At 39.5% G+C, this 25766-nt stretch overlaps 4 protein-coding genes across 10 annotated transcripts in view; 1 reads left to right on the top strand and 3 right to left on the bottom strand.

Moving 5' to 3' along the window:
- The window catches only part of LOC103475680 (ryanodine receptor 1-like), a 54033-nt gene extending 48848 nt beyond the window's left edge, over positions 1 to 5185 (bottom strand). For 3 of the 6 annotated variants that reach the window (XM_081615349.1, XM_081615353.1, XM_081615354.1), the window contains exons 1-7: positions 4907 to 5185; positions 1722 to 1841; positions 1534 to 1632; positions 1377 to 1397; positions 1110 to 1184; positions 197 to 275; positions 8 to 120 (exon numbers count right to left, since the gene is read on the bottom strand). In XM_081615349.1, the coding sequence (XP_081471475.1) occupies positions 8 to 120; positions 197 to 275; positions 1110 to 1184; positions 1377 to 1397; positions 1534 to 1632; positions 1722 to 1841; positions 4907 to 4954 (555 nt within the window). In that variant the 5' untranslated portion in view covers positions 4955 to 5185. The remainder of the gene's footprint in view (positions 1 to 7; positions 121 to 196; positions 276 to 1109; positions 1185 to 1376; positions 1398 to 1533; positions 1633 to 1721; positions 1842 to 4906) is intronic. The other 3 variants (XM_081615348.1, XM_081615351.1, XM_081615352.1) reach the window with 1 other exon arrangement.
- Positions 5186 to 6247: 1062 nt separating this feature from the next.
- Positions 6248 to 17305, top strand: nfrkb (nuclear factor related to kappaB binding protein). Its single transcript, XM_008427046.3, has 26 exons — positions 6248 to 6378; positions 6760 to 6901; positions 6994 to 7195; positions 7460 to 7587; positions 7683 to 7854; positions 8359 to 8463; positions 8554 to 8627; positions 8707 to 8788; positions 8873 to 9065; positions 9208 to 9319; positions 9404 to 9530; positions 10175 to 10252; positions 10340 to 10416; positions 10522 to 10568; positions 10655 to 10715; positions 10800 to 10974; positions 11089 to 11195; positions 11345 to 11468; positions 11674 to 11753; positions 12140 to 12336; positions 12432 to 12705; positions 13560 to 13739; positions 13877 to 14608; positions 15542 to 15645; positions 15765 to 15900; positions 16798 to 17305. Exons 1-26 carry the CDS (start codon positions 6374 to 6376, stop codon positions 16933 to 16935), a joined length of 3852 nt encoding a protein of 1283 aa, XP_008425268.1. The 5' UTR covers positions 6248 to 6373; the 3' UTR covers positions 16936 to 17305.
- tmem45b (transmembrane protein 45B) lies at positions 17299 to 22432 on the bottom strand. The gene is made up of 6 exons (XM_008427045.3): positions 22056 to 22432; positions 21144 to 21341; positions 20321 to 20533; positions 20052 to 20236; positions 19158 to 19300; positions 17299 to 17559 (listed from the first exon to the last, which is right to left on the bottom strand). The coding sequence occupies exons 2-6, from the start codon at positions 21331 to 21333 to the stop codon at positions 17448 to 17450; spliced, it is 843 nt and encodes a 280-aa protein (XP_008425267.1). The 5' UTR covers positions 21334 to 21341; positions 22056 to 22432; the 3' UTR covers positions 17299 to 17447.
- Positions 22433 to 22598: 166 nt separating this feature from the next.
- gng8 (guanine nucleotide binding protein (G protein), gamma 8) lies at positions 22599 to 25323 on the bottom strand. 2 transcript variants are annotated; one of them, XM_008427048.3, is made up of 4 exons: positions 25205 to 25323; positions 24609 to 24871; positions 23909 to 24013; positions 22599 to 22875 (listed from the first exon to the last, which is right to left on the bottom strand). In XM_008427048.3, the coding sequence occupies exons 3-4, from the start codon at positions 23990 to 23992 to the stop codon at positions 22747 to 22749; spliced, it is 213 nt and encodes a 70-aa protein (XP_008425270.1). In that variant the 5' UTR covers positions 23993 to 24013; positions 24609 to 24871; positions 25205 to 25323; the 3' UTR covers positions 22599 to 22746. The 2 variants fall into 2 exon arrangements, with proteins under 2 accessions (XP_008425270.1, XP_008425269.1); XM_008427047.3 differs by having other exon boundaries at positions 23909 to 24021; positions 25205 to 25321.
- Between the last annotated feature and the right edge of the window lie 443 nt (positions 25324 to 25766).

Here is a 25766-nt window from a genome sequence, read left to right as displayed (position 1 = left end):
TAATTACCAGGTATCTCTCTGAAGAAACACTGACAAGAATGAGGTCATCTCCCACCCTGACCTTTTCACCCTCTGATCTTTGCTTGGAGGCTGGATGTATGGTCCACCAGCAGGCCTCTCCTACAACACATACATTTAATATCTCTTTTCTCCTACAATTCATATGCGTGTTGTTCATGCTTAGTAGTAAAGTCACCTGTGGAGTCTTCCTGCAAGCCCACGTCGAAGGCCAGCTTGTCAGTCAGCGACCGAGATGTAGTCAGACAGCTCAAGTACTATGGTGTAAATACGAGACAACAAATTAAGATTGTGGAATGACGCGGACTCCAAAGTCTTTATGAAATAATACAAGAATACAACCAAAGCTGTAGTTAGAGGGATTTAATACGTCCTGAACTACCTCTATCCGATGCTGCTATTCAGAGGTACTCAGGAAAGATGTGTTTTTGCCCTAACAAACCAAATATCTCAAATTAGGAGTGTTGAGCAGGGAAACATCAATGGTGAGGAGAGAATCCAATGAGAACTTGAATACGCTGTAGGCTTGGGCTGTCAGAGGATTTCCTGACTTTCTCTGACCATTAACTCTGTGACCACTGCTTCAAAAAATACTCTTGGACCAGTGCTCTTGTTTTTTTTGTTTTTTGTTTTTTTTTATGTGTCTGTCTTCCAAATCACTTCATCATGGCAGACGGCCACACAGAGCCTGGTTCTGATGAAGGTTTCTTTCTGTTAAAGGGGAGTGGTTCCTTTCCACTTTCACCACATGCTTGTTCAGGCTGTTACAAATCAAACAATTAAATGCAATCAGTTGGATTTAAACACAAATCTCTCCAAAATGGAAGTAATTTGTTGTTCTATAGTCTTGATTTAACTGGATCACAGGTAATACGGTTTGAGTATGACTTTGATAGTAATGCATTAAAATTAATTTGACTTATTTCATCCGAATCAGATGTCATTTGGATATGAATTACACTTTGTCTTGACATGATATGTGTTGCTAATTGGCACAACATAAACAAACTCAATAAGCTGAAATGCCATAGTATTATGATGCCTACCTGGTGTTAAGTGTAGGCAAGCAGAATGAATATTACTGTGCTCACCATGTTGGAGTGAGTGTGTTTCAGGAGAATGGCGTGTCCATACAGAAGAGTTCGACTGCCTCCACCTTGTGATGACTAAAGAAAATGGGGTTGAAGGCTGATGAGTTCATAGCACGTTTATGTAGAGACATAAAAACAGCTGCGTCTTTATAATTGTGTTGCCACGCAGTGATTGAGTGTAAAAGTAAATCCATGAAACTCCAGAGTGACAAAATAAAATATGCCAATGAAACTGCTACGAGATCTGTCCCTAAGGGCGGCACTTACCCACTTGTCCAAATCAACCGCCTCCAGCCATCAGGTTTAGGATTTGATGGGTAAAACAGAAACGATACATTTAACTTAAGTGAGTAAGGGTTGTTTAAGCATATGCACGCCAATTAAAGGGAATTGCATTTTAAAACTACGGTTGATTGTGCAGTACCTCATCCACAGAGGAGTTAGACAGCATCTCTTGCAATGCTCGCACGGACAAAGATTGCTCCAAAATGAAACAGCAAATTGCAAGGTCTGGTGGGACATTCTGAAAAAAAAAAAAACATAACCAGTGAACGGTGACGGTCAGAGGGAATAGAGAATCAGAAAGCAGTGAATCTTGTGTCTGCTGTGTACCTGAGCATTTGATGTGGTCTCCAGGAAACACAGCCGATTCCCAAACCCTTCACATGACAGACACAGTTTGATCTGTTCCTTGAGAATGGACGCAGTGCACTGCAGCACCACTTGATCATCCTAAAAAGAGGAAAAGTAAAATGCAGTTTTGCTTGAAACATATGAGCTGAAAATTTCAAAGAGAATCTTCATCTCTTGGAAATCCATCCATCCATCCATCCATCCATCCATCCATCCATCCATCCATCCATCCATCCATCCATCCATCCATCCATCCATCCATCCATCCATCCATCCATCCATCCATCCATCCATCCATCCATCCATCCATCCATCCATCCATCCATCCATCCATCCATCCATCCATCCATCCATCCATCCATCCATCCATCCATCCATCCATCCATCCATCCATCCATATTTCCAGCTAACGTTCCGGGCGAGAGGCGGGGTCACCCTGGACAGGTCGCCAGTCTGTCGCAGGGCAACACAGAGACAAACAGGACAAACAACCATGCACACACACACTCACACCTAGGGGCAATTTAGAGTGTTGATATGGTTTCTAATGATAGTTTTCATGTTTAAGGCACTTTAACGTGTTGTTTTGGAAGGGTGCAGGAAATTCTAAGGCCTTGTGCAGAAACATTTTGTCCTTGGTGAGATTGAGTTGAGGATTGTCGCTCAAGGGACCGACACTCTTTGCCCGCACATTATTCCTGAAATGCATTCTGATATTACTTGCACCCCATATCCCATTCATTGCTCTTCCTATTTAGAGCAACATTACAGATGTGTCTTGATCTTTCGGGAACAGAGAGACATGCTTAAATGTGACCATTGAACAGGTATTTGGTAACTTCCTGTAACAAAATTCAACAAGTAATCCTTTTTTATCCACTGTGATGCTGCTAAAAAGCTCTGGCAAGGATCTAAATAAAAAAAAAAAAAATAGGGCAGCTCCTTGATCCATTGCTGCCCAAAGCGAAGAGATCCACCACTGCCAACTGGTAGCGACTTTTAAGCATTTTAGCTGTTGTTTAAAAATAAAAAAAAAAAAATACTCAGCATATTCAAATTAATGATGGGATTTTATCTGGAGCAGCTTCTAATATCTATCTATCTATCTATCTATCTATCTATCTATCTATCTATCTATCTATCTATCTATCTATCTATCTATCTATCTATCTGTCTATCTGTCTGTCTGTCTGTCTGTCTGTCTGTCTGTCTGTCTGTCTGTCTGTCTGTCTGTCTATCTATCTATGTATCTATGTATCTATATATCTATATATCTATATATCTATATATATATATATATATATATATATATATATATATATATATATATATATATACAATTAATCTGACAGTCATGTTTTTGGACTGTGGGAGGAAACCGGAGTGTATATATATATATATATATATATATATATATATATATATATATATATATATATATATATATATATATATATATAAACAAACTTATTATGAAGTTAAAAACCTTTCTGTGAAAAGTTATGTAATTCTTAATTTATATATATAATCTTTTTGTAAACAAAAAAGGAGTAGAGGTCCCATTATTTCTGTAAAGAATGGCCTCCTTGCCATGGCAACAATCACAGACTCTGTGCCAGCTTCGCTTCCTTTAGCGTTGGCAACATGCGGTGTAAAACATGAGCTCAGCCTATCTTTTTCCTTGCTGCTTTTACGCTGTTTGATGCTACGATCTCAGCAGAAACAGCAATAAATCAAGCAGCACTGTCCCCCGCATGGACTGAAGCAAGCAGGTGCTGAATTGGGTGAAGCTTTGAACCTGCTAATCCTCACACAGTAAATATAGAAGCCAGCTGAGTTCAAGCCTAAACAGCGCCGGAGTGACAGTAACTTAATGACACATTACTCACATATTTCATATAGTGCTGTGTTTCGCACCGAGGGACAATGTCTGAAGACACATCTAATCTCCGTCATGTCACTGCATTCACACGTGACTTGTTTCTGCAAATGACTTCTTTAACACCTGATACATTTTAACCAGCATGTGAGCACTTTGCCCTGAAATGTAGTGAGCAGATATTCAGAGTCCGGTTCAGGTCATAAAAAAAAAGAAAAAAAAAAGAAAAGCGTGAGCGACACAATGTTGGAGTACAAACACTGACCCTCCAAATAAAGAGTGTAACATTACCGCAGTCCGCTTGCCAACCCACAGTGTCCTTCAACAGGCGGTGGCAGGGAGATCAAAAAGGGAAATATGACACACCGGCAACAGACGCTGCAGCAAAAATAAACTAAATGTCTCTAACACTTAGATATAATACACTGAAAGTACACAGGAGAAAAATGGTAAGATGAAAAAAATGACTAAATCTTAGTAATTTAGAAGAGATTTGATGAACAATGTACTTTTGTTTTCTTTTTTCAGGCTCTGGTAAAATATAAAGCATTTTTGAATCCGTAACAGACTGGTATTAATGAAGAACAATAAAATATTTCATGGCATAATATAATTAGGATCACTAAAATATTGTCTGAAAACCTTTAGTGCAATCATTTCTATTTTTCTTTTTTTTTAAACAGATCACATAAATTTATTCAAACAACTTCAACTACTCTGACTATTCAGATCACAAGAAGAACCTACATTGCAATATAACCATAAAGTATAGATCAACGGAGTCAAATTATTCAAGTTCATTCATCTATAAGTATAAACTTCTGCTTATATCCTTAGCTCCATGTTTGTTCAAAATTACAAATATTATTCTTACAAACATTGCATATGCCTAAAACTTAAAAAAAAATGTCATGGAGCTTCTTTATTCATCTTCCTCTTGCTAACAGAGCATGAAAGTGGACTCCTATACAGCCATCGACATTATTTGTTTTACAGGACTGACTTTTTAAATTGCATTAAAAAGGTCAACCTGAAGTTAAACCTGCTGTCAGACATTCCTGTTTAACACCTTCCATTGTTTTATGAGGTCTGTAGTTCATGTGTCACGAGCATGCTGGGATATAAATACAGAACAATGCAAACAATAGCAGCCACCTGTCTTTGTCTGTCTCCGTTCAATCTAAGTAAAGAACAAGTCACAGAAACGGCCAAGATTTTTCATTTTGCAATGTCTAAAAAGAAAAACTCGTACTCCATGCTGTGAATGGAAGCAAACAGCACTTACTGTACGCAGGAACTGGATCTCTTCCTCTCCATCAGCGCCTTCTGCCATCCTCCCAAGGTGTTAGGAGACAAACCTTGAGAGAAACGGGAATCGGCTGCATTCACGGCCCTGTGACTCCGGAGTGCTGTTGTGTTCCAAACATAGAGCAGGTTTCTGAGGGACAAAAAATAAATGTGACCCCCTGCTGCCACTGGCTTACCCAGGCTGAGTTATGAGGCTCAGGGATTGACTGTTCATTATTCACAGCTGTTCAGAAACAGCATCACGAAGAGGTGGAGCAAGCTGACAAACTCACATGGCTTACCTTCGCAAGATGACAGATACCAATATTTTTGAACTGTTGTGATACTATTTTTTTTAATTTCATACAATGCAATTACTAATTTATTTTCTTTTTTCAAAAATATTTTAATTTGGTTTTAAGTTGAATTGTTGTTTGCATGATTTTGACCTTTTACTAATTTCTGATGGCAAAGAAGCAAATTTTGTGGAATATATCCTGTTACATGGTGATGGCAGCATCATGCTGTGATAATGGGTTTCTTCATGAGGCACAAGGAATACAGAATCAAGGGTGTGCACCGATAGACAGGTGGTGTTAGAGCACCACAATCTTCTTTCCCTTTGGAGGACAAAAAATATATAATTTTTCCATTTATGGCGTGTAGCCCAAGATAGCATTTCTGCCCCAGTGTATGTGTACGCTATTCGATATTGAAGAACGTCACTACTTTGTAATTAAAAAAATAGTTGTAGTTTATGGTGACCACGTTGTGCTGTATTCAACAAGTACATTGTACTATAAATATTTTAGAACTCAATTTTTTTCTGGATATAGTTGATTTAAAGCTGCAGTATGAAACTTTTATAAAATATGTCGTGACGATATAACATGAGACAGATAGATTAATCTGTGAAAAACTCAATGTCATCTCCCTTTTCCCTGTAGCCATCTGTAGAAATACACCTCTCGCACTGTCGCTGCAGAGTGTTGCTGGAGAAGAAGCAACTTACCAAAAAACTTTATCCGCCATCTTCGAGCCAGACTGTGTATTCCAGGAGCTGTAGCCTAGCAGAGGTGCTGAAGAGGGTGCTGAACAAAAAGTAAAATTGTGAAATATCATATAGGCTTGTGCAATAATTTAAAGAAATGCCAAATACTTCTTATTGCCCAGCTATCTAGGAACATTATTTTGTTAAATGGTTTTAGTAAAGTTTATATTTGACGGGGTCGAAAATAATAAGAACAATATTAAAATCCTAATGAACCGATTAGCATACCACTAAACATTTTACAACGAAAAACTACAGTTTTATCTTTCATTTCGTGTGGAAATGAACGCATGTCTTTATAGTCAATTTCCTCCTGGGGGCAGCAGCGGGCACGTTCAGCATCCATTTCTAGTAGAACAAAAAAAAAGGAGTGCAACAGGGAAATAGTTCCCCATTATTTCAAAAACAAACGTTATGAGGTAAGACAGATTTACTTTCTGTTTTCGCTTATCTATTGCACTTAATTAAAAATGTACACTAAACGAAATCATGCCTGTGCTAACTGGTAAAGTTAAAACGTAAGCATTGTGTGTTTTTTTTAAGTTAAGGTTAGCTTATATCTGTGCTGCTAGGTCACTATTATCAGTCAGATTAGCTGGAGAACATGATTTTATCTTAACTTTATTTCGGAAAGTATTGCTATGATTCCCGCAACCTGCTCTGACATTGGAGAAGAATGGCTAAATGGATAAATTATTCTCCACCTCGTTGTAAAACCATGAACGAACGTAGGCAGAAACAGTGAACGATTAGTTACAGAAGGCAAAGAAGGAGGAAGATCAGTATTTTTCTGTTTGAAGCTTGGTGCAGAGAGGGATGGATCCGCTTGAACATATGCTGACAGACCCTCTGGAGCCTAAAGAGGAAGACGGAGGACAAATCACAGAGGAATGTTTGCTTGGTAACTGTAAGGTGGACCTCCCAGAGGATCTGCTGGAGGATGTAAGATTTTGGATATCTAGAACCTGGAGAACATTTGCAGATGATATTTGTGCTTTTGCAAGCATGCTGATTTTTGCTTCCTTTTTCCATAGCCTGACATTTTTTTCTCTGTGCTGAGTGAAAACACCTGGGATGAAGTGCTGACAGACTCCCAGAGACAACATCTTCAACAGTTTCTGCCACAGTTTCCTGTCAACAACACAGAGGAGCAGGATCGCACCATCAGGGAGTTGTTCAGCAACACCAACTTTAACTTTGGAAATCCACTCCATCTTGCACAGAGACTGTTCAGAGGTGCTTTAATATTTTGAAGACAAATAATTGTCTGTGGTCATAAATACTCACATTTTTCAGACAAATTTGGGATATTTTTTGGTTATAAATGATGCTTTGCTTTCCATTTAATTTGGGAAATCTTGAGTGTATATAACAAAAGGTTACCATGACTTAATTAAAAATGTAAACTGAACGAAATCTACCTACCACATCTCTGTTGAAATGTAACTGAATGAACTTTTACCGCATTTCCTGATTACAATTCTGATCTTCTTCATCTAGATGGTTACTTCAATCCAGAGGTGGTCAAGTACAGACAGTTGTGTGCCAAATCCCAAAGGAAGCGCCAGCTGCATTCCCTTCAGCAGTATTACCACAGACTCTTGAAGCAGATTCTTGTTTCCAGAAAGGTTCAGATATTTATTTTGCATAGTAACAATTGATTTGCGTTTCGCCCACATCTTATTCCTTTGGCTTACAAGTCTTTTTGTTGTCTTTGAAAAAGGAGATGCTCGACTTCGCAGTTCAGAACGGTCTGGACTCTCCACCCAAACGACGGCTGCCAAACAGGACTCAGGCTGAAACACGCGAGTCGAGAGTGAGAAGACGACTGAGCCGCATCCTGAAGGAGGTCAAAGCGGAGTGCGAGGACAGCAATGCTTCCTCTGATGATGAAGGTCTGTCTTTTGTTTGAGATCTATCGCTGCAGACAGTATTTCCCTGTATATATACGTTGAAATTTGTATAGGAATAAGTGAGAGAACACAAGCGGCATAGAAAAAAATTTGTTTCTTTATTTTTTCCTAACACAACTCTCTAAAAATGTTTATTTTATCAATTTCTTCGACTGTTCATTAACGCATCTGTATATCCGTCCGCGCGTCTGTCCGTCTGTCTGTATCCACCCATCCATAGAAATTTTTGCCATAAATGTATTGAGAACTTTTTGATTTATGCTTTTAAAAAAATGCTAAAAAGAGGCAACTCCAGAAATTTGAATCTGGAAATATTTTCAAAACTTTGTAGGAAGGTTGTCACCTCAGGGCTCAATACAATTAAACTGAATTTTGATTTCCTATTTCATAAGTTGAATGAAACTGAAAACACCCAAACAGCAGAAAATGTATATATTAATAAAATATTTCGTTGACCATCACATTTCTGTTTTCTACCACCATTAGACATGTCAGTGTGGAATCCAGCCCCTCAGTCTCCTTCCTCTCCCACTCCTACCGTCTCACTCAGAGTTCTTCCTAGCCTCTCTACACCAGACATGAAGATTACAGGTCAGTGAATTTTGGCCTTAAAGGTGACGGCATTGCTTTAAGCCGAAAATGCGTCGCCCAGTGTTCAAGATATTGTTTTTCTTTTTACAGAAAAAGTAGAATTGGGGGAAATGGATTTAAAGGTCATGCTGCAACACCATCGTGAGAAAAGGAAACGCCAGCCAGTAAGTTATGATTTGAGCAGAAAAATTTGCAGGCTTTAAACTTTCCTTGTGTATGTTGTGACTATTTTGGTGTCGTAAGGATCATCCAGACTTGATGACCTCTGATATCCACCTCGGGGACGTTCTCTCAAGAGCAAACATTGGTCGGAAGGGAGCTTTGCGTAAGTAAATCTGCTTGAAGTAAACTGCTCTTCATTTAGGATTTTCACTCAGACCTGACCTCATTTTTATTTTTTATCATTCAGCACTTTTTGATCTGTTGCTTCCCAAGAAGAAGATGAGAGACGAGAGAAAGAAGAGACTGAAGGCAATAAAAGTGGAATCTGAGGATCCTTGTGAAATTCTGACTCCTTCAGACTCCTGCTCAGCCCCGCCAGTGAATATCATCAACTCTTTGCCAGAGGCGCCTTCCACACCTCTCGCCAACATCAAGGAGGAGTGAGTCTACTTCCTCAAGACCATCATCCTGAAGCTTTTAACTGTTGCTTTGAATCTTTGAATCTGAGTCTTGGATTGTTTATTATTATTATTATTATTATTATTATTATTATTATTATTATTATTATTATTATTACTGCAGAATTGTGGAGGAAGCTCAAAACAGCCCTGTTGCAGTTGAGGAAATAACGGCCAGTTTCTTCAGCCTTTTGGAAAACATCTTCAGAGCAGAGGGTCCTGCCAGTACCTTGACGGTATGTCCTCATGTTAAAGTGCCACTTTAACAGGAAATACAATCAATTGTGTCACTGCATTGCTAATATGTTTTGATCTCTCAGTTGGAGGAAAAGGTTCAGACTTGGCAGTCTTCTCCAGCCAGTTCGCTCAACACCTGGTTTTCATCTGCCTCATGCTGGTCAGATCTAGTTCTTCAAGCTCTGCAGTTTCTTGCAGGAGAGACTAAAGGTAAACTACAATCAACACTGGAGCTGAAATGATAAGTTTTGCACTCATTTGTATTTTAAGCCTCCCATCATGAAGAGCGGTTTTAAAGACAAAAGTTTAAAACTTTCGCTTTTTAGTGGATTTTCTTTAAATCAACAGGTCTTTTAAAACCTGGTCTAATTAGCATCTGACAATAACACTTTTCTCCAGGAGACATTTGATTTGTCCCTATTGGACGCTGCGAGTTTCAGTACGTGTTGATTTTAAAGGTGAAGTTTCTTTTCTGCAACTTGGTAAAGGACAATCAAGACAACAGACGGACAAATACTGCAGGAATGTTTGTTTACATATTTAGACCTTTCTATGTAATCTTTACCCACAATGAGTTAAAACTTGTCACCCAGTTCTCGTTAAAAATAATTGAAGACGTATTTTGCACAGTCGCTCTGTTCTTCAAAAGTGGAAAAAGAACTGTTGAAGTTAATCATTAGAAGCTGAAGATATAGCGTTATTCATAAATGTCCAAAGGGTTGAATTTTTTTGTTGCTGGAATTGAACCAACAACTCTCCTATTGCAAAACGACTTTATCCTTGATTAATGTGCCGGTATTTAAACTTCTGGCTGGGATGTAAGAAGTTAAATTTCTCACTTTTTTGTTGATCAGATGGCATGATGGCGCTCCCGAGTGGCTTTTCTCCGTTTGTGGAGTTTGTTGATGAATTTCAGCAGTGGAGATGGATCGGTAAGACGGCTCGGTCAATGTCTCATCTTCTTGATGGTTGTGTTCTGTGTCCAGAATGTTTGGATTCAAACCAATGGTTTCTTTCAGGTCCCACTCAGGACACAGAAAAGGACCTCAGTGCGCTCTGTCAACTCTGGCTGGACTCCAAAGACTTTGTTGTCAAAGTTGTACAAATATTCAGTTTTAGTTTAAAGTACTGTTATGATTTTCAGGTTTTCACTTTGTATAACACTGTTTCTTTAGTTTTTTATTGTTATTTTTCTATATAGACAGAAAATGAAGACCTGTTGGAGCTTACGTCCTCCACTCCCAAACTGTGAGCTTTTAAACATGTTACCGTATTTGGTGTGGGTTTTTTTTTTGCAGCATCAAAACAACTGTTTATTGCCTTTACTATTGCAGTTCAACCGATTATGTGGTGCGGCCGAGCACTGGAGACGAGAAACAAGTGTTTCAAGTTCAGGTTTGTGCGTGCTGCTGCAGTATTTACACTATTTCACACGTAATCTCGACGTAAGCTCTCTAAATTTTATGTTTCGTGCATTAGGAGCAGCAGCGATATAACCAGCCTCACAAAGCCTTTACCTTCAGGATGCACGGCTTTGAGTCCGTGGTGGGGCCAGTTAAAGGCGTGTTTGATAAGGAAATGTCCTTAAATAAAGCCAGAGAACACACACTGCTTCGCTCTGACCGACCACCATACGTCACCATCCTCTCTCTGGGTTAGAAATCTTTTGTTATCACGTAGCAACAGTATGCTGTTTTCTTTTAAAGAACATTATTGAAAACCAATCCTGTGTCTATTTATCTTTCTTTTTTTTTTTTTTTTCCCCCAGTTCGGGATGCAGCTGCCCGGCTACCCAATGGAGAGGGAACAAGGGCGGAAATCTGTGAACTTTTAAAAGATTCGCAGTTCCTTGCTCCAGATGTCACAAGTGCACAAGTACTGCGATTGTTTTCCTCTATTATCCTGCCTTTTGTTTGAGTAATGTTAGGGTTTGCGGGTTTACATACCTTATTTGTTCACTTTGCAGAAATGGATGCTGACTTTGCATTAGATGTTTGTTAATAGACAGCTTCTCTTCCCTTTAGGTGAACACAGTTGTCAGCGGGGCTCTGGACAGACTTCACTATGAGAAGGATCCCTGTGTGAAATACGACATCGGCCGCAAGCTGTGGATTTACCTTCACCGCCACCGTAGTCAGGAAGAGTTCGGTAAGCAGGAATCTGCTCTAGAAAAACACATAACACATAAAACTAGTACAATTTTGAAAATTGAAAGTTATTGTTTACTGGAGATGTATATATGTGTATTTTGCTTTTTATAATGCTATTTACCAGATTGGTGTACAAGTTTTAGTCCTTTCTGTTTCCTGAGCTCAAATCAGTGTGAGGCTGTAATGTTCTCTGCTTCATTCAGAGAGGATCCATCAGGCTCAAGCTGCAGCTGCAAAAGCAAGAAAAGCTCAGCAGCAAAAACCCAAACCAGCATCGAAACCGGTGAGTTCACTGTCCAAAATGTATTAAGTAAAAATGGTCTGCATTTGGTTTTTCCCTCTTAAGTAACTACTTTTTTGACTTGACCCACCGTTGGGAAAATAAGCACCTTTTCATGATGGCAATTTCTAGGTTTTCAGTGGTTTTATCGAGATGTTATTTGAAAAGCTGTATTTGTGTAGTGAATGACTAACAATTCTCCCACCTGAGGTTTGGATCTCTGCAGCTTGGTGTTGGCCTAACACATAAAACCTATTGAAGCAATTGAAGTTTGCAATGTGGAAAAAGTCCGAGTGGTGTTTTATCACTTGGTGCTTTGGTTTGACTAAATGATTTAGTGTTTTTGCTTTTAGTTACAAAAGGAGGTCATATTTGCATTCATACTGTAGAAGTCTGGAAGTAAAGACGGAAGCAGCAAAACACCCGGATCTCTGGAGGCCGGACTGGACCTGGGCTGTAATTCCATGTCTCCAGTCCCAACGACTCCCACCCAAAACACTCCCGGAACCCCCAAATCACCTCTGCCTCTCTCTGCTACCACACCAACAAAGACCGGAGTTCCAGACACGCTCAAAACCAGCCCGGGGTCAGTCGGACCGAAGCTTTTCTTTTGCTCAGTACTTTGATTTCATCTGTCCGGTTTGAATGTGCATCTTCTTCTTCTTCTTCTCTCTCTGGCAGAGTTCTCCTCGTCTCTCCTCCGTCGCTGCCTCAGCTGGGAACGATCCTACCCACGAGTCAGGCTTGTCCGCCGGCCTCCCAGCCGGTAACTTCCCAGCAGGCAGCTCGGATAGTGAGCCACCTGGCGGCGGGCTCCCTCCCTCAGGTCCGGGTCGTTTCCACTCAGCCCGGCGGTCTGGGTCCATCGGCGGCCGCTCAGCAGGCCACTCTGGTGCATCAGACTTCGCACCAGATCCGGATGCCTGTGTCTGTGGCAGCCAAGGGCATTTCACAGGTACGTTAAACACAGAGGGAAAACTGTTTGGCTCCTGCTTTTTTTACGTTTTAAAAAGGAAACAAAACGGGTTAAATCCCTTTATAAGCAATTTATTTGGGTGAATTACTTGAAAATATATCATGCAGATCTGAGTGAAAGAGAACTGTAGTTTCTGTTAAAATGAACACCAGATTTCTGCAGACACTGTTCCTCAACAGGCAATATTATTTATAGCTCTATAATTATACGTACACACAGGCGGATCTTCACCTGCATGCATTTATAAAGCGCCATTTAAGCTTTATAAATGCAGTCAGTCTTGGGTTGAGCCATTTTAGGAACTGATCTGATCTGAATTACAAGCAACTACAAACTGTGATTGCTAAACTCTTAGCATCAGCAGTAAACTCCCTGCATCTGCCACCAAGTGTGTTTTGCTTTTTTTGTGTCCCGTCCGGCAGCGTGGCACTCAGAATTGTTGTCCTTGTGCCAAGGTGAGGCCCGACAGATTTACTTTCACAAGCAAAGCATTGCTGAGTTTGCTGTGATTCTTCGCTTGGCATATATGTACGACTTTATTAGAAATCGCTTTGGGTTTATTTCAAAAGTAATGGAGACAGAATTAGAAAAAAAGAGTTAATCCCAGTCAGTCCAGCAACCTGCGAAGATGTTTGTTAGAGAACATGAACATGAAGACCAGTGATGAGTTGATGTCCTCTTCCATCCATCTGATCAATACCAATAAAACACATTGAGGTTTTTAACTGTACCGTGACACAAGACAGTGACATTCCAGGAATATAAACACTCATGAAGCTGTACTTTTCTTTTAAACAGTACAAATATATATATGTTTTTCTTTTGTGCAATAGGCTGTTGTTTCTGTGCCTCTAAGAAGTCCGTCTGGTAGCAGTCCTGTCCAGGTTCCAACCAGCCTCTCTGTGTCGGCTCTTAGTGTGACCAAACCTCAGGCCGGATCTCCAGGTAGCGCCGCTAACAACCCCACTCCTCCGGCTGTGCTGCAAGGTGTCACATCCCCGAACATCAAACAGGTGAAGAATTTTATCCTGGCATACAAGGCTGACGTTTTGATTGAAAATGCTGGTTATGAAACCAAAATCCATATGCTTAAAAAAAAGAAAAAAAGTCAGTGATTTCTGAGTTAAAGTTTCATCTGCTGCTGCTTCAGGTTTCCATCACTGGGCAGCTGGGAATGAAGACTCCAGGTGGAGGAGGAATTCCAATAACTGCAACAAACTTGCGTATCCAGGGTAAAGACGTCCTCCGCCTCCCCCCATCCTCCATCACCACCGACGCCAAAGGCCAAACGGTGCTGCGCATAACCCCGGACATGATGGCCACTCTTGCCAAATCTCCAGTCGCGACTGTAAAGCTCACCTCTGACTTCCTGGGCGGAGCCGCCGCCGGCAGCAAGAGCATATCGGCCACGCTGCACGTAGCGCCATCTCACCCTTCACCATCGCCTGCCTCCGCTACCCCACCCAGCACCGCAGAAGCGCAGATGGCTAAGTCAGGCTCCGTCGCCTCCACCTTGCTGAAGACTGGAGGAGACACAGCCATAAGGCTGATGCCAACTTTGGCCGTCAGCATGGCCGACCAAAAGTCCAGGACCTTCTCCACCGTGGCGTCCCCAGACAAGGGCAGCGCAACCATCCGCATAATGCCTGGCCTTGGGGTCATTCCCCAGAAGCAGGGTCAGACCATCACCATGACGACCGCCAGTGGCAGCAAACCACTAGCAGCGTCTACATGTGGCAACATAGTGACCATGGCAGCCAGCGTCGTAGCCGGAGCCAAAGGCATCACCGTGGCTCCCGCAGCCTCCGGTTCACCGTTGTCATTGGGAACGGCTACGGCGACTGTGAGACAAGTCCCTGCTTCGGTTGTTACAACACAAACGGTAAGAAAATGTCCGTCTGAAGGTAAAACCGAAGGTCTTTCACCAAAAGAATGTTAGTGTAAGGTTCTAAAGTGTTCAAAATCCTTAAACATGTCACAGACTTCAGTGTGTTTTATAGGAATTTTATGTGAAAAGCCAACAAAAGTACAGCATCATTATGAAAGGAATGCAAAAGGATGCACAATTTTCAGTTGTTTTTTTTTGTTAGCTTGTGTTTTTTACAAATTAAAATGTTACGTTCCATTGCGCTTTCTTCACTTTGATGCCCCAAAATAAAATGTCATGTTGTAAAACAATACCCAAAGCACCGCACTTTTCAGATTCTTGGTTGGCAAAGAAATTTAAAATCTTGTATCGCTTTTTCATTCCTCTTCACAAATTGTGTTTCTCAATCAAGCAAAAAAAATGAATGACTTAAATTTGTCTTTTGAAATGTGTAAAAGTGTTTGAATACTTTTGTAATTAGGGCCAAATGTTTTGAGCATTTTTTTTCCCCACCAACTTAACCGATTCGGTGCTTCATCTTTTTGTGAGGGGAGCCAAGTTAAACTTCAGTTTAAAAAGGTTTTCATTGAAAAACCTTTGGCCACAGCTGTAAAAGGAGGAGTTGTATAATCACATTCTAGAAAAATGGAGTAATTCTCACACAGAGGTACCAATTTTTTTTTTTTTTTTTTTTAAGATATTTTGCTTCAACTCAACTATAGAAATCTCATCGCCAATGTTTTGAACATTACTTACACTGAAACCTGAGCTGTTAGAAACGGAGATGATCTCTGATTACATTTAATTATAATGTAGAGGGACTCTTACTGCAAATGCTAATCTTGCTCAGGGAGTTATTGATTCCTTCAGTAGCACTTATTTTAAATGATCCACCCAGATGACCCGGGGGGGGTTTAATATTTTCTTTGCTGTGATTGCGATCGGTAGGGAAAGCTACCTGCACGGATCACTGTGCACTCTGTCCTCAACCAACCCCTGAAGAGCAAGAGTGTGGTGACGACTCCGATAGTCAAAGGGAACCTCAATACAAAGTGAGTCTGTTTAGTGGTGATTCTTATTGAGTTTAAATTAAAAAAATTTTTTTTAAATGTCTCTTTATATTTTATTCTTAACATAACTTAATTGTTTGTTTTGTTTTTTTCCTGAGCAGTATTAGCAGCCTGGGCAGGAACATCATTCTGACCACGGTGCCTGCAGGCACAAAGCTAATAGCGGGGAACAAGCCGGTCAGTTTCGTCACCGCACAACAATTCCAGCAGCTTCAGCAGCAAGGCCAGGCAACACAGGTCAGTATGGGCCATGAAACACACTGACATTGTTCCAGAAAACTGTTTTGCACATTATGGAGAATGTTGTGATCGCTAATACATTTTAAAAAACATTTTCATTATAAATCCATCAACAGATGTTTTTGAAAAATTGATTACATTAAGGAGCTTATTTTTCTTTTTTGGTTTTCAATTCTTGTTATTTTGTTATCTAAATTTGGCATTTATGAATGTAAAAGTATTATTTTATTAGCTTGGATTCAATTTTATCCATTAACATTGTGCAAGTAAGTAAGTAAAAATAATATGCTTAGTTGTAGAAATGTTTGTACCTTAATGCACAGTCATTAATGTGCAATGACTGGAAAAGACGAGAAAAGACAAGTAACTTTTCTAGTTTAAATTTCTCCTTAGGCTTTTATTTTATGGGAAGTGTAGCAGAGAGGCATTCAGGATCATTAAAAATAACTTGGTGACTTTGTCTTGAGTGGCTCATCATGTTCAAACCTCTGCTTATTGTCACCTAGCATGAAATACTCCAGTACTTCACACAGCTACTGCTCATAAAATGTTGGTTTATCTGAAACATTGAAGTATAAAGACGCTCTATCCACTGTGATTCTCTTTTTATTATAATTTATGTACAGCTAGGATAATTCTAACAAATGACTAGAGCCGAACTCTTCTATATCAGGTAGCACCTAAACACAAGAGATGTGTTCCCCACTAACATGCAAGTTTTAGAAAAACATTTTTTATTGATTATGTGCCAACTGAACATATCAAATCGCTATGACAACTAGTCAAGGTAGCCGTATGTTGACACGCACATCCAAAGCTTGCAAAACGCATTTATGCCGTATGCTTTGATTCTGAATGCATTTCACTTGCATTCACCAAGTTAAATCTCCTCAGGTTCGGATCCAAACGGTTCCGACTCAGCAGCTCCAGCACGTGGCAGCCGGTTCCCCCAAACCCGTTTCAACAGTGGTTGTCACGACAGCACCGTCACCTAAATGTACACCGGATCCTCCACCCGCTCCTCAGCAATGACCTGACCAGCGACATGCGTTACTGTGAGGCTTTGGATGAGGTTGACATGTTTTCTGTTTGAGTGTCGACATATTTAAGGTATTTTCTGAAATGTTTTCTCCTTTACGATCTCCACATTGTTAGTGTAAATTATTTGGAAGCAGAGTGGTTAAAACGACAGACCCTTTGATTTCCAGGCATTTGCTGTTGGATGAGTTTGTCATTTGAAAATGTCATAAATCAGATGTGGCTGGATTTATTTGAATGTTGTGATTTGTGTTCCCTTACAAGGTGGTGTATTTAAAAACGGATCATAATGTTTCATGGTTTCCCCGTTTCTTTTTTTGAAATCTTTTTTTCCTAAAGAACAAATAAACCACACTATTATCTAGATTTGTCTTACTTTTATTTCAAAAAGATAAAGTTTATTTGGCCAAACATCTGGCTTGTTTAAACATATGAAGCATTATTAACACATAATGAAATGAAATTTTGATTTAAAACAGAAAATGGAGAGAGCAGTAACCATCGTTTTACTCTTCATCCGACTCTTCAAGTAAAGCTTTCTGAGAGCTGGTTTTAGAGGAAGTGTTTCGCATTCCGATCTCTACATCCCGTCCTTTTGCTGAGAATCTTGTTGTGGTTCTGTTGGAACAAAGATAAAGGCAAGGCTGTTTATTTTCATAAAATTTTCAGCAACGAGGCAATTCAAAGCGCTTTACATGATTTTACTTTGCCATAGCAGTGGCAAAGTAAAAGCAAGAGGAAGCAGTGGCAGGTTGGAAGTGACTGTAGTTAATGATACACCAGTTATTGATCAAAGGCAGCTCGAAGCAAATTGATTTTTAGTGTTAAAGAAACACAATCCCCTAATTAAAAAAAAAAAAAATCACATTTTATAAATAACTGGCTTTAAGATTCTAAATAAGTCGCTCAAACTTAGAGGAAATTACACATTTAACACTTTCTGGAGATTAATTTAAACAAAATCAGATTTATTCCCAAGACCTGATTACCAAATTATAGCAAGCATTAATTTTACTTTAGAAACTCTAAAAGTGCACACATGTGCTTTTATTTCTTGGGTTTTGTCAGTGCAGATTGACTGTAGGTAGTGATGTGCCTTTTTGTACCAAACTTTGTCCTTCCACTCAACTTTGTACTAATACACTTGAATGTAGCATTCAGGCCTTACTATTTAGCAAATAACTCTTTTATTTATCCTCTTTGTGGAACTTCTCATTCAAATTAAAGTGACTGTCTACTGGATGTCTGTCAAGTCAGCAGTCTTTTATATTATGGACGTGTTGGGAGTTTTCATCCGCTGTAAACCATAATATCATTCAACAGACAGAAACTTAATTTGATCTAAATCTATCTGAAGATGATTCATAATTAAAATTAGACACATGCCTTTGTGAAGTAGAATTTGTTTGGTAAATTTAAAAGGATAGAAGTTTCCAAAACCAACCTGGCTTTATAAGAAAAGTGATTTATAATCAACAGAGTTAATTATAGAGTCTTCTCTCCAGCTGAAAACACTCAGGGAGAATCTTTGGCTGCCACTTTGAGGCTTTGAGCTCAAGTGAATCTGGGTTACAGCTCAACGACCAAAAGGACAACAGCAAATAAGAATGTGCCAAACTTCCTGCAACAGTGATGTAATGACATTGTTGTCATAAACACTTGATGCGTCTCGTAATAAAATATGTTTAATGTGAAGCTTTTGAGTGTGAGCAAAAGCAAAAACAGAAGAAATCTGCAAGTGGAAAAATAGCATTTCACAGCACTGAATACCACTACTGTGTGTGTGGGGGAAAAAAAACGATCCACTGGTCTTGTTTCCACAAACAACTTTGTAAACATTCTGCCCATTCCTGCCATTGTTCAAGTATTTTCTGCGCTGATGTAATCGAAGTCATTTTCTTGCTGCATTCCAGCAGCGTTTAATCTTGATATTAACTTAGAGCCCCACTTAACCGCTGATATAGTGTCTTCCTATGATCAAGCAACTCCACTAATATAGAATTTAAAGCAGAAATCTGCAAATATTTTTGATAAAAAGAGACACCTGGATGTTATTCATCCGTTTAAAAAAAAAATCTCTTGATTCAGTTTGTGAGGAAATAATCGAAAAAAATTAAGTGTATTCCAAATACTTGATTCTGTTCTGATCTGCGGCCACTATTGCTTAACTATTCAACATTTTAAATCCTGCAAAGGTTGATCGATGAGATACTTACAACCAAACTATGGAGGCGGTGAAAGAGACCAAAATTAGAGATAACGCCAAATGCCAGCAGAAGCACATCGTGACGAACATCATGTTGTCATGTTGCTTCAGGTCCCACTTGTCTCCATTTAAGGGGTAAAGAACAACTCCAACCTGGAACGACAAAGGGAGCCAATAAGACAACATTTACAAGTCATATTTGGTTGGGTTAGAGGCAAAATTACATCTGAATTTAACAAGCATGCATGGATTAAAATTGTCTGTATTCCACTGATTTTCTCGCATTTCAGTCCAGCCTACGTTGAGAAAAGTTTAAGCACCAACCCGCCACAAAAACTGATTGTTTGGGGTGAAAAACATTTTGAAGCAGATCATTTGTTTTCACTTTCTGAATGAACACCTTCTAGTTCTACTGTAAAGTGATATCCTGGTACTGAGAGGCCTCACGTAGCTCTTTATAGCTCATCACTGATCTACAGTGTCTTACAATCGCGTCTGTAACCATTGAACTTCCTTGTGTTTGTCATTTTGAAGCTACATGCTTTGTATGCACAGTATGTAGCTTTAAAATATGTAGCTTTACAAACCTTTTGTTTGTAAAGGACTTTTTTTTCCCCCCTTTACAAATTAAAGTGAAAAGTCTTCAGCACCTGTGAGTTAGTATGTCAGAATAATCTTTTGTCTTGGTCTCCAGCTTCTTTGAACATTTACACACTGCCATTCTTGCCCATTTGCCTTTGCAAAAACCACCAAAGCCAAGTCAGAGTCAAATATGCTTTAAAAAGGTTTGAAAAGTTCTAGGGGTGTGAATACTTTTTCAAATTCCCCATAAGTCAGCAAGATAAGGTAGACGCCAAATAACACAAATAGTCAGAAAAAGATAAAATCTCCTTTCTCGGATCACCTGGTAGAACCAAGAGCCCTGCAGGATGAACATGTCTGCCCTGAAAAGCTCCAGAAGAATGTTGTTTCTTATGAAGACCTCCAGCATGGTGCTGGCCGATCCGGCGAAGACGGCATACAGCAGCAGGGTGTGGACGTGAGCATCCAGGGGCTCCCGGCCGTGCACATGGTACAAGAAGAGAAATCCTGGGTGATCCAAATGAAATCGTATGACACACATCGGAGACGAGCAATGAAAAGCAAAATAAAAAAAATTAAAAAGTTATTTACCTTCAACAAAAAGAGCCAAAGAGAGAGCAAGGCGGTCGGCACCAACCGGCACCCGTTTGGTTCTTACGCTGGCAATCAGCACTATTCCTGAGATCCCAAAGAACAAATACATGGTGCTGTGCTGCCAGTTCATCAGCTTGACCCATGAGGAGTTCTCCCGATCATAGAGGCGGGCGTGTGGACCGTCCACAACAAACTGCTCCACCATCGTACCTGTCACAGTCAAAACAACATGCAAATCAGATGAAGGGGCGATGTAGCATTTTGTGATGTAGCAAACCGCAAGCTTCACCACGTGGGATATGATGTTACAAACCAACCAACATTGTATCCCAGCTGAAGGAAAGCGATTCTTGGTTTTCAACCTTTGTCCAAACAGTAAACTTAGTCCTCTTTTGAATCAAAAAATAAAAGCAGTCAAGGAGCCTTTGCCAAGTAAGGAGGAGCTGCAGGTCAAATAATGTTCTGATGTAACAGTTCTAGTTGCATTTAACAAATGTGGACTTTGGGGAAGAGTGGCAAGACTGATGGCAGTGTAAAAGTGAACACTATGTACATATTTATGTACTAGAATGTTCTCCACCCATCTCACTGATCTATTTTGCAAAAATGAAGGGGGCAAAAAAGATCAATTCAAAAACAACTGCAGCTGTAATTGCCACACATTGGTTGAAAACAAATACCAAGATTTGTAGATTTTGTCTCCGTGCAGCTTCATGTTGTTCCATCACATAAAATCCAAATAAAATACATCAAACGTGTTTGCATAGCAAAGATTCAAGACGACTGTAAGCAATTAGCGTGGGTTTGAAGGGAAACTGACCGACAAATGATGCAAAGATTTTGAATCCTCCTTCAACGTATTCCATCCTCCTTAAGAAAGGAGGCATGGCCTGTCTTCCTCTGGGTTGGCTCGTCCTCCAGTAATGTTGCAGGACATGCTTCACTGTTAGCCAGAAGCCATACAACAGGAAAAAAGTGCCTGGTATAGCGTGTCCTCCAAAGTTGGCCATTGTTTGGCCTGAAAACAAAAGAAATGTAGTTTTGCTTAGTCATGTCACACGCAAACACACAACAGGTTTTTTTTTATTATTTAGGTCAGTTTATCTCTTCTGCCATAAAAACCATTCAGCTTGGAGATGTTAAGTTATGAAACTCTCTAACCTGCTTAAACAACAGCATCTGGCAATGGGAAACCCACATTCCTCAGATGTTTAATGTCATAGAACAGGTGTGTAATTTACAAACACAGGAATATCCTGCATCCGACCCAAACAGGAAGAGTTTATTTACAGACAGGATAGTCTCTTATTTGTCTTGCAAAACTGGCATTCAAATCTCACTTTTTTTTTTTTTGCTTTGTAGGCAGAGCTGGAAAAAAATAATTAAAACAAGATTCCAGACTAACATACTCCAGTTTCTATAAAACGATGGAAAGAAGGAAGTCTTCACAGATTTTCTTTTTAAATATACATATGCACATGTTTGATACTGGTCATACACTATGGGTGTGTCAGGTAGACAAGTTTTTCCTGATCCACCTCGTTTGACACTGCGTGACTTCTGCGTTACCTACATCTACTCTAATGCCAGCATCAAGAAACCCGAGCATGACAAGCACAAAGCAGAGCAAACTCCATTTCCTGTTCCCAAGAATCAGGTGAGCAGCTGATTTTACATAAGCTAAATGTTGAGATAAACATCTTTTACAATTTAATGACCAAATTAAACATACCTTTTTCTCTCAGCTGTTTAATCCCAAAGAAAGCTTTGAGTTCCCCCAGCCGGTCAGATTCACACTGAGCTCCCTGCTCTGTGTAAACCGTGCACACCTGTTGCGTTTCTCCCCTAACCTGTACTGCCACAGCACATAACCACACCCCTCATTTGCAACAGCTTCAGTGAGCAGAAGCACATCCCTCTGAGACACATCTAGGCAGGAAGCTTCTGTTTACCCAGGCATTCATTTAACAACAAAAGCAGCGCGTGCCACCTGAAAACCCACTCAGGCTTGGGGTGTTACAAAAAAATAAGCTTTTTAAAAATATATTTAGATAATTCTAGTAATTAAATAAAAAGAAAATTTAAAAAATCTTCTTTGCATTTCCTTTTTGGTTTTTGAAAAAACTGTTGGCACTGAATTAAAAAAGCCCAGGCAGTTTTGAGAGATTTGGAGGAAATGACATGCATGCAGTGAAAACACAGATATATGATTTGGTTAATGTGTAAACCGTGTGCACAACTCAACAGTGTTGGACTGTTCAAATGAACTTTGCACTCCGTTTCAATAAAATTTTATTGCCACTGTATCATGCCGAAATGACGATCATTCATTCGCACCTGGAAACTCACTTAATATTGATTTAATTAGAAAGACAGTAATGCAAAAAAAAAAAAAAGTATTCTGCTGACTTTTCACAAAGGAATTAGAGTATGACACAGAATAGCTTCTTCTCTCTGAAGGGGTTCTCCGATGAAGCGACAGGAGTCACCAGAGGGTCTTCTTTAGCGTGAGATTCACAGTAGGACATCAGCTCTGCTGCTGCTTTGGATATCTGTGGGAAAAAATAGGTCGTTAAAGACAGGACATCACTTTTGGACATATTTGATTGCATTGATTTGACACTCATTTCATCAAGCATTGTGTAACAAGAATTACATTTAAAAACATGTCTTAATTTGAATCTGTCAGTATTTTTCACAGGATTATTCCAAAGATGTAAATATTACTTATATAAATTGAATAGTTTTCTTTTATAGTGTCTTTTGATGACATTTACTATAAAGTAGCACTTTGTAAATAAACTGAACTGAGCTAAAAATTGAATTTTAAAATTGTTTTAGTGTACAATATTGATTGCTTTGCATTTGCAGATTTAGAGAAAAAGAATGTTTAAACTTTAAAAGCATAATACTACCTTAATTTGTAAAAAAAAAAAAAAAAAAAAAACTGCATTTTCTGACTTAACCTGACAAACATCTTATCTTTATGTAACTTATCAGAACATTCAAGAACTACAAAGTATTAGTTGGGTGTCAGAAAAATACTTTGTACAAAATGGAATGATTCATTTCAAGTTGATCGTTTACATTCTATGAGTTTTACACTTAACCAAGTTTAAGGTTATCAAAATGAAAATGCTTTTTTTTTTATATAAAAAAAAAAAAGAAAAAGAAAATTTTTTACTAGTGTTAACCTATTCCTCCAGGAAATATCAGGTCTGGTCAATCCAAGTATTGAGGATTTTAACCACAAAGGAATAAAAGCAGTTCGGGTTCATTCAAAAACGCTGCAACAGCATTTTAGTGCCAGATAAGAAGCTGTGATATGGGTACCAACTTCAGCATCATTGGTCAGCCAAGGTGTGTGAGCATGTTTTCCCATCTACTGAACAGCCATCCAAATGAGGAAACTTTAAAACTCAATTTTTTGCTTCCCAGTTGCTCGTGCCACCACCTTAGGTAGTGAGACATTTCAAAAATCTGTCACTGAATACATAGAGACACAGGGTAAACTTCAACGATGACTAATGCTGACGTAATTAAGGTATTGACTTCTGTTTGTAGTCCCGTTAGATGCTCACTCACCATCATCCTCTCTATGTTGACCTCCAGCTTCAGCTGCTCCACCGTCTTTCTTGCGTCTGCAATCTTGGCCATGTTGTTAGACATCTTCCGCTTTGCCTCTGAAATCTGCCGCCCTGCAGCAAATTACAAAGTGCATTGTGGACAGAAAAGAGAAGACAACTCTGAATCACATCTAGTCAGCAACTCATGTGAAACGCACAGCTTAGAGTCTGTTTCAATTTGCTTGTTAATTCTGCTCCCTGGGTCTCAGCTGCCAGTGGTGCAGGGAGGGTCTCAAAGGAGGAGGGCAGGGGAGCGGAGGCAGAGCCCTCATGGGGGCGTCATCCGGTCACCGGGAGTAAATACATTTTACATTACCATGTTACTTTAAAAATATATATATATATATTTATATTATATAGAGCCGATTTAGCTTAGTGCAATGCTTCCACTTTTGTTTTAATACAATGCTGGAGCTCCTTTTGAATGAACTGTATGTAATATTAGAGTGCATCTAACAACAGAATTAAAGAAGTTAAACATTGCTCACCACAAATAAGAAAACTATGTATTTATTTAATGTGTCAGCATGCATGAAAGTCTACAGAAACAACATCAATTGACTTGTTTTTAAGTTGATGTCCTTTGAAAAAAATAATAGTTACATCGTTCAATTAATGTTTTTTTTTCCCCTCACTATTAGAAAAAATAAATTACTTACCACCAAGACAAATTGAGCAGCAGCTGGGTTCCTGCAATCAAATCACTCTTATCTTCCACAGGGTTCACCACACACAATAACAGTAACAATGAAGTGAGATTAATAGCAAGAGATGAGGAGGAGGAGGAGGAGGAAGGCTTCAGTAGGTTCCCTCCTTCAAACAATTAGCACCAGTGGCTCTGCCTCCAGGATTGGCTCCATGCAGCCGCTGAAGGCAACCTGTGGTGCGACCTTCATCTTCTAAGTCTCCATTAGTCTCTCACCTGAGATGACAGCCAAGCAGAGACAGAGCAACAGTAAAAAAAAAAAACCTGAGGAATATTTTTTAACTCATGACGTTATTACACCTGAAAGCCTGACAAAAATTGATGTTTAAAAGAAGAGAGGGAGATGGAAAATCTCAGAATTATTTCCTTGACATTAATTTTCCTGTTAAACTACATTCCCAAAGGAAGTATTTATAAATCATTTGGAAATAAAAATTAAGGCCTTCCATTATTTCTGTACAATAGACTTTTACACCAGGAGTAATGATAAGGGAAAGTAGATCTTTATGACATGGCCTTTATTTTCAGAAAAGGAGATTGTTCTCTTACAGCAGTGTTTCTCATGTCCGGTCCTCACACCCTCTTGCCCTGCATGTTTTAGGTGTTTCCCTTCTGCCACACACCTGGATTGAATCTGTGAGTGATTAACAGCCCTCTGTAGTTCTCGATGGTCATGCAATCATTTGAATCAGCTGTTTTGTAATAGAGGCACATCTAAAACTGAGAAGCACCATGCAGGGGTGTCCAAAGTCGGTCCTCGAGGGCCGGCATCCTGCATGTTTTAGTTCTCTCCCTAGTGGTAGCAACAACCTCCTCAGCAAGCAGTGGCGGAGCCAGAGGGGGGGCCAGTGCCCCCCCTGTCATCTGATTGGCCCCCCTAGTGGCCCCCCCAGATGATTGACATGTAACAGCACCAGGTTATTCCTGTACATTATTTGGAATCATTCTAAGTCAACCTAATATCTAAAGAAGAAAAACAATAATATTTATATCAAAAGAAAATGTATAAAACTTTATATAAGTCCATGTGATGACATAAATAGATTTTTATCAGGCGCGATACCAGCCTCCTTTATACTCATAACAACAAGCTGATATTCTTCTCCTGGGT

This window comes from Poecilia reticulata, chromosome 14 (assembly GCF_904066995.2).
Source record: "Poecilia reticulata chromosome 14, P_reticulata-male-v2, whole genome shotgun sequence".
Lineage (NCBI taxonomy): Eukaryota > Metazoa > Chordata > Actinopteri > Cyprinodontiformes > Poeciliidae > Poecilia > Poecilia reticulata.
Note: the sequence above shows the minus strand (reverse complement) of the source record. Positions and strands in the feature narration are given on the sequence as shown.